The sequence below is a fragment of the Schistocerca piceifrons genome, chromosome 1, assembly GCF_021461385.2.
Source record: "Schistocerca piceifrons isolate TAMUIC-IGC-003096 chromosome 1, iqSchPice1.1, whole genome shotgun sequence".
Classification (NCBI taxonomy): domain Eukaryota; kingdom Metazoa; phylum Arthropoda; class Insecta; order Orthoptera; family Acrididae; genus Schistocerca; species Schistocerca piceifrons.
The window spans coordinates 350,967,737-350,976,225 of record NC_060138.1 but is presented as its reverse complement, the minus strand read 5'-3'; the positions used below and the strand labels follow the sequence as shown (position 1 = coordinate 350,976,225).

The window sequence follows — 8,489 nt, the reverse complement described above, 5'->3', positions numbered from 1 at the left end:
GAAGATATTTGTAAAATTCATCTGTCATATGAAGAATCGGTATCTTCAGAGTGTCAAATGAAACGAGAAATAACACTTTTTGATCAACTGTTTGCATTTTTTCTTACTTGTGTGCAATTCTGATTCCCATAAAAAGGGGACATCTAATGTACGTTAATTTGTACTTTCAATAGTATCACAGTGCTTATTGTAGTGTGGTAGATGTGGTTCAGAAAAAAAGGTAGACAGTCAGATTAAAAACACATTTTCTTTATATTCACTGTAATTGAAGTCTCGTGTTGCAGATGAATTACAATAATTATTACCATAATACTGTGATCATGCTATGAGTAGAGAGCCTGCAAGTACACAGAGATGTTAACTGACTGACCAGAATGCAGACAAGAAAGAACCTCTATCACAAATCTACAAATCAAATAGCCAGTTGTTGTAGACCTTGAGAACGTTTCAATTCAACAACACAATATCTGTTAAAAACCATTAACTTTAAAAACTATCATGGAATGTGCAAGGAAAAAACAAACTTCTTTTGGGTTTAGAGAGGAAAGTTAAGTTAGTGTCTTGTACAACATGTTCTGCTACTGGGAGTAATACAATAGTTACTGAAAGGTGTGTGTGTGTGTGAGAGAGAGAGAGAGAGAGAGAGAGAGAGAGAGAGAGAATATTTGGTTTCCCTTGCACAGTCCGTAAAGTCAGGTAACAAAATACCAGTTAAGAGATCCAAGGTGCATAATGCATCAGGTGGGCTGTTATTCAAAACAATTTCTTTAGGATTGAGCGCAACTGTGACCATTACAGCAAATGAGAATGGACATCTCAACATTAACAATCACATTAAAATGCTGTTATATTCTCAGTGCACAATGGGCATAAAAAGCACATTAAATCATTCAAAATCTTCACATATCAACAATAACATAAAACTAGTCTAACTTGTGACTATTCACACATAAAGCTTCACTGAAGCAAATATAATTATTTGTTTTACAATTTTTAAAATCTGTTCTTCTGGTGTGTAAATATGCCAATTTAACAATATTCAATAAATGAGCTCCTTTGAGCTTGGGCTTACAAATTCGAAATATATTCTCACAATTAAAATGAGTCCAACCTGCTCGGTACTTTTTTTGCTAAATGCAGCTTCTAAGTACAATAAGATACTTTGATCTGAGTATTTTAGCCATGTTAGAGTCAAGCAACTGATTTTAATTGTTACATCATGAGGTCAGAAAGCTAATGTTCATGATTAAGCACTTAAAACTACAGAGATCTAATGGCTAAAACACTAATAATATTTTCACATTGCAAAAAATTTATTATATTCGTACTATTAATCAAATGGTACTTTCCACCTCAAAAGCTGCTGTTGAGTAAATGTGAGAAGATTGGACTCTTGTTACAAACCTACATGTAGAGCTAACATATTTCATCTAGAAACAGATCACAGTCATTCATTTATATGTTTGTGCTGTGCAAAACTTGGTGTAGTAAGGAAGGGTTGTGCTGCAGGATGGGATACAATACTCCATCAGTGTGATACATCAGTTGTTTCATATTTGAAATACAGAAAGACATATGTAGAAACCACTGTGGCCAGCGTAGGTATCTGAATGGTTATCTCAAATGCAAATTCAAAGGTATTTTCGAATGTACAGTAACAGATACTGAACAAAATTTAATTCGGTCCTGCACAAGTCACACGCATTTTTATCACACACCTGTCTTTGGTCACTGCAGACTTTAAGAGAGCCTACGTCATATACTGCATCACAGCACGAAGTGCATATAAGAGCTCCGCCTGCATGCGAGCTTCCAGTACCATCAAATTCACATGCACCTGTAATTTGAAATTCAAACATCATTCTATGCCCAAATCATTTAAACTATAGAGTAATTAAGACTGGCACTTAACATCTCATGCAAACACAAAATATACAGGGTGTATTAACTGACCTTTTCACTGTGCTTGAATTCCCTCAGTACTTTATCATAGTCTTTCTTTGTTACTCTCTCCGGGAAACAACATGCCAGCTTAATGAAAGCCTTGAGATTTCGCTCTAAGAGCTGATTTACTTCACCATAATCGTAATCATCATGCCTACAACAAAATAGTTGAAAGTAAGGTACCATGTCACTAATAGATAGAGCAGGGATCATACTGCATCAAAATTCTATAATAATTGAGACTGATAATGAAAGGTATTTACCTTATGCCAAACATACACTGAATGTAATTCCAAATGGCACGACGGAAGCGAGATGTATCCACATCTTGACGGCAACCCATAGTGTAATAAGTGAGATTATATGCAGTCTTAAATTTCTCATCCAAAAGGTTTCCTACATCATTGTACAAACGGTTGACTAGTGAATAACCGTGGTCATCCCACGAGTAATCCTGTAAGCAAAAATAAATTATTAGTATGCTGACTGAAATAACAACGGAGTGATAAATGATGACCACATAATATACAGCATTTATTTTCCGACATGTACTCACCTGTACCCTAAATGTAGGAATGGAAACTTCCCCTCGGCGGGCGAAGTCCTGGTACAGGTAAGTTGGATCCTCCACAAAATGACCAATGTCTGCTTTCAGTTGTGTCTGAGGCTCTGTAGCAGGAGAGAGTTCAGCACTTTGACTTTCAACATGCTCAAAGCGCTTAGTCTTCTCTTCCTGAGAAAATTCCTCAGCACGCTCAGACAGACTTTTCATACGCTGCATTAGCGTGTCCACGCCCACCTCTTGGTCGACTGGCGAAGCAACAGGGACAGGCCTGTGCCACTGATCTGTGAATGTGAAAGGCACAGTAAGTCAGTGTACACAAGGATGCCTATAGCTTCGGTACATAAAAGCTATTTCTAGCTACGTTTCTTACAATTAGGAACTGTCAAAATATATGAAACTGACTGTCAACACTCACCATCCCTGTCTGATGCAGCTGCTGGTCCTGATGTATTGGTTGCAGTGCGAGGTGAGGAACTGAGAGGAATGTCATCCTCACCAGCACTGTTGGCTGTCTGATGACTACCCTCATGATCCAACTCTTCATTCACACCGCAGCCAAACACAAAGCTAGAGAGTGAGTGGAAGTGTGCCAGAAGAACAATGGCATGAACCACCTCTGCCAAGGACCAGCTGTCTTTGCCCTTTGTCAGTCTCTGGAAAAGGAAAAGTCAAATCAAATTGTGCAATGATAGTGGAAAAGTTAAATAATAGTGAACAGTACACACACACACACACACACACACACACACACACACACACACACACACACACACACACACACACACACATTTTTCAGCAATGTGTACCAATTTCTCTAGAGTATACTGTCAAGCGTCACCGTGTGCAATACATAGAAGTCATGCATTTAAAAGTCTTTCCTGTTTCAACAACAGAAAATCATCTTGTTTCTTCTTAATGATATATAATGCTATTCTCGTAATACGAATTAGAGTGGCTGAAAATCCCTTAGAGTAAAAATTTCATTACTCATTACAATTCTAAACTTTCTGCTGTGATCATAAACTGGTACTTTAGGTAATTTAAATCGTATCCCTGAGAAACACTGAAGAAACCTTCAGAAGTGTCAAAACTACATGAAATTGTGCAAACCCAAAGGAAGTATTTAAGGGCAATTTGTTTCATTAATGAAACCTTCAATTCCAAACTCTACACTTCTCACACACATGTAATGACCAACACTTTAAACAAGAAATAGTAACAATTATTAATATGATAAATACATTTCTCATTTTACATTTTTGGCATACCTCAATATGATGTTTGTTGAGCAGCCATGGCCTGTGGGCCAGGATTTTATTGATATCATACAGGTCACGCAGTTTCTGAGGGATTTTTGATAATCCCTTCAGCCAATTCTGATCACCACCCTGCAGCAGAAACTCCTGCTTCTGCAGATTGATGAGGTAGCTGCACTGGTGGCGACCAGCAGCCTGCAGAAAAACAATTACAGCCCATGACCACAAGTTCACAATTTCCATTGCAGCGTATGATACTAATCAACTGATAAGCCTCATTTACCAAGACTAATTAAACCAATGGCAGTATGGCTATGTCAAGGACGTACTTTCACATTTTATTATTATCTTTAAGTGGGCAATACTTTCAAAACAGCTTACCATAATGGCTATGAAATGCCTATAGTCATATGGCAGTGGCCCATCCCCACGAAGGATGAAGTTCTGCGTCCGCAGGAAGATGTCCAGGTAAGTCGGGTGGTAGCCCATCACCTGTGTCACGTGATCTAGCCGATTGTTCTGCAGAAAGGCATCAATGAATAGTGCATGCGTCTGTAACAGAATGAAAAAGCAAATAAGTGTTTATGCAAAGTTTAAGAAAGTAATTTTATATGCAAGGCTTTTTTAACTGCATTTTAAACTGTGGCTCCAGTGGCAAAATGTCGTTAAACAATGTTTATGACAGCAGTACCAGGAATGCAGAGTAAACAGAAAATGATTGAAGTAAACATTCTTCGAAATACAACTTTTAGTTGAAGATAATTCACAGGAAAAATGCAGCAATCTCATGAAAGTTTGGTATTTTCTTTATAAATGAGTCAACATTCTGGATACTGGCTGTCGAAGACTTAAGCAGGGGAGTCTTGTCATGTTAAGTATACACTATCAGTTCCAATACTGTGCACAGAAAGTGCTATATTATAGTGAGGTATCACTCTGCTGTTTTATCACAAAATTACAAGTATCTATGGCTGCTTTTTAAGTTCAATGCAAGACGAATTAAGGATTCACTGTAACTGCTCATCGTTAATTAGTGCAGGAACTGCAATAACTAATGAAATTTACAAACAGAAAATGTTGTTCAGTATTGAATGTAATAATTTATTATTGCCTTGTACCTATCAAATAACTACGTAGTTTTCCATTACTTCCTGCTCTTTGATGGTCACATTCTGTGGACAATTATCACAATGAACAATCTCAACTGCTTTACTTGTTTTCGTTATTCTTTGATTTTTATATGTCACTGCTGCAACAAGGAATAGGATCCTACTGTAGAAATTTCCACAGGATTTGCTCTTTTAATAATTACTGGCTGCAGCTATGTCACATTAAATTTCTCAGTTTTGTCAGTTATCAGTTCACTTCCACTACTACGGTCCTGTCACATTCAAGTGTTTCCTCCAGTTCCAGCCTCAGGCATTAATACGATAATGTGGTATTTCAATGTTACGGCAATAACAGACGAATAATTGGATAACGAGATGTACATACCTGCGTCAGATTTCAATTGTACAGGGCGCTACTCATGTTTAGTATACTGGACCTCAGTCTCACTAAGAAACCGGTTTTCCAGTTTTTGCGGAAGATTTTCCAGATAACTAGTGATAAGACTAGTAACTAACCTAACGGCATTCTAGTAATGCCTGCTCGGTCTAAGCACTATTTCCGAATAGGTACCTCAGCCTCTAGGCAAGGAGTTAAAATCATGATAAAACTGATACGGCAAAGCACGGAAGATATAGCTTCCCGCAAGCGTATGACAAGGTCCTATCATCCGCGAAAAACGGAAATTTTCCCACATTCCCGGTATCGTCGAATGCTCGCGGCCGGAGGAGAGCAGTGCATTTCGCCATAAGCTCCACTTCCGCGCTTGCCGGCCGGTGCTTCAGCTGACGAGCGGTCAGCTGCGAGGCCGTCCACGGGCCGTGCTGTCCTAATTGGCAGGCCGCTGGCACTGGCGGAGCTGCCGCTGATAAGATGCGAGCCCATTGTCGTGGGAGACGGCAGTAGTCCATCTATTCAGATTAGGTGCAGGTTATCACTCGCGACCTCTGCCCAGACTGACAACGTGTCACAGTTTAACATTAGGAACAACCTCACATATTCAGTAACAGTAATTCTGAATATATATATTGTGACTTAATTGGAATCATGCAAATACGTGCTTTTACAATGATATGCTGAATCACCATTCGTTGCATAATGTTTGAAAATAAGGTTCACAGAATGTTCCGGCAAAGAGCGAAGGCTTCAAATCATCCGGCGTACCGTAATAAAGCTTGGGCCCTAGCTAAAATATCCGCTGAAGAAAGCATCGGGCTGGCTGGATTACAACGTTATTCAAACCAGGTAGGCATACTGAAACAACCTAGAACTTTTTGTCAGTTATAAAATTTACTTTTTCACGAATCAGTTAATAGAAAGTGGATTCTGACCGGTAACATGAAAATTACCGGACATCTCCCGTCTGTGTGCAACACTTAACATCTAAAACAATCATTCTGCTGCAAACAGGTCTAATTCTACAGACTAGCGTTTCAGAATAAACAAAGCATATTATTTCTGTTCCAATACAGAATATTTCCTGCAGTTACAGACTTTCAAACATTTATCCCAGAGCTGGAAATGGAATTAAAGGATAGACTTGAGCTTCTACGCTAGCTGTAAGTTAAGCCCTATCAAGAAAGTATACACATCTCACCAAATATTCGTTACATCATAACTTACAATGAACAACTGAGTATCACTCATTTATTTGGAACATACGACGATCGACTGAATTCAACAAAACGATGGAAACTGGCTACAATGAAGGCTCTCTTTAGAATTACGTAAAGACGTACTATTGAAAGGATGGCCAGACAATCTGGCGTTTCTTAACTTGACTAATCGGCTTTAGGAATACTAAATAGAGGCTGTTAGAGTGCCCCGTTATTTAACAGAATGTAGTTTCGTGGACGTAATGTGAAATTTGTAGAGCACATATGATCAGAGTTAAGCGTCTCATTTTTCTGAACTAACAAAATTACGAAATACCGGCCGCACTATTGTGTCCATAAAAGAAGCAGTCTTGGAAGCAAATGAAGTTTCGCGGGAAGAGAGAGCATCAAACAGTTTAGCTGTTCAGGGGAACTTAAAATTGCGTCAAGAAATTTTTCAGTTTTGCCGCACACGGTAGGTTTCAGCACAACTCGTCACACAATGGCCGTTGCGAAGCTCTTCGAAACGAGGATTGTTTTAGACGGGATAGTAAGATTTCGTTACTTACATCGTGGCCTATCTGTCCCATGTCGGCCGCAGGTGGGAGGGCCGAAGCCTCTGCGGTATCGCTGACGACGGGAATGGTGGTGGCCGAGCGCCTGTTTTTGAGAAAGCTAACACTGCACCTCACTCCACTCACTCATGTCACCGCAGCCAGCTCCCGACCCCGACTGACCGAACGCGTCCGCAGCAGCTTACAACTGAAGCTCTGCTGCCTCACGCGAGGTGGGGGGGACGGCTCGGGTGGGGGAAGCCGTTCTCCCATTGGTTCGTGAAGCAACCAAACAGCTGGTTACATCAGCCCACATAGCAACAAACCTCCGGCACATACCGCGATCAGCTGCAGGCTGTGACAGGTCGCCGAGCGCAGCGGTTGCGGACAGCGCTTGTCTTCTAGCAACGGGTGGTTAGCGGATTCGATCAATATTCATAATACTGGGGTAGGAAAAAAAAGGAGGAAGTTCGAACGCCCCCTACAAACAGTGCGCATTCTACGTGAGGGAGGAGCAGCAAACTCTCTCCCCCGTCAGGGTGGAGCGCTTCCCTGAGCCTACGTCCGGGCTAGAACAAAGAACTGGCTGTTGGGGGCAGGCGTGGCGCTTCAAACATGGCACGTTTTTGTACCACAGGGAGGCAGCGTCGTCTTCGATGGACAACAGAAGCACTCCGGCCGGAACTTCACACCGGTAGATAGCATCAACGCACTTGCGCCTCGAAGTGTAAGGGAATAATGTAAAAAAAAACAAAAACACGCGACGTTAAACAATAGTACCACATCCAGTGGAAGAATTATGTCTTCGCCGATGATTTGGTAGTTCGGAAAATTAACAACGGTTTTTTTTCCTGTTACTAATATGAATTCTGTTCTGTGTTATTTTTAAAGATAGTGACCACTGCCAAAGGTGTTATTGCTTCGGGTTTTTTTTATTGTACTAACTGACCATAAAAATCCGCCAACGCTTTTCCCAGCCAGTGTCTTAAGGCCATCGAATTAAAGTAATATCTTGAAATAAATCGTCAGCAAATAGTGGCCTGAACTTTTCGGTTCCCTGTAAATGACTTTCGGTCGCGTAATAAAATGTTACTGGACCAGCTGTAGACATGTTTCGAACTGGAAAGAATTGTCGTTAATGTCCTTGAGCTTGCTAGCAACAGTTACCTCTTGCGAATCTAATCCAGCGATTTTTCCAAGTTTAGCCCACGCAGAGAAAAATCTTACGGCAGTCTTCTTCCACAGACGATGCAATGCACACTGTCAAGATGCGGAAGCGACACTGTCTCTAGTACTCGGAACAGATTTGTACATCTATGTATAAATTTTGCAAATATATTGGACCTGTCATGGTGCTACAATTCTATAGGAAAAACAATTCATATGCAAACTTGGCTTAGTTTGGCAAGGATATGAAAATTGTCAACAGTGGCCTTATCAGTAAGAACCATCCCTGCCTTGCCTGACG

General features: G+C 40.4%; 1 protein-coding gene across 1 annotated transcript; it reads right to left on the bottom strand.

Annotated features, from left to right (window-relative positions):
* Positions 1-233: 233 nt before the first annotated feature.
* LOC124784383 (sestrin homolog) lies at positions 234-7,221 on the bottom strand. Its single transcript, XM_047254095.1, has 8 exons — positions 7,037-7,221; positions 4,147-4,317; positions 3,778-3,960; positions 2,925-3,162; positions 2,501-2,790; positions 2,208-2,398; positions 1,954-2,098; positions 234-1,837 (listed from the first exon to the last, which is right to left on the bottom strand). The coding sequence occupies exons 1-8, from the start codon at positions 7,055-7,057 to the stop codon at positions 1,751-1,753; spliced, it is 1,326 nt and encodes a 441-aa protein (XP_047110051.1). The 5' UTR covers positions 7,058-7,221; the 3' UTR covers positions 234-1,750.
* Positions 7,222-8,489: the final 1,268 nt, after the last annotated feature.

Bases quoted from the DNA above. Each gene is read 5' to 3' on its own strand.
- LOC124784383 (XM_047254095.1), bottom strand. From the start codon at position 7,057: ATGGGACAGATAGGCCACGAT. The intron at 2,791-2,924 runs GTGAGTGTTGAC...TCACATTCACAG, and splicing joins AGCTGCATCAGACAGGGATG to ATCAGTGGCACAGGCCTGTC. The intron at 2,099-2,207 runs GTAAATACCTTT...ATTTTGTTGTAG, and splicing joins CAGTGTATGTTTGGCATAAG to GCATGATGATTACGATTATG.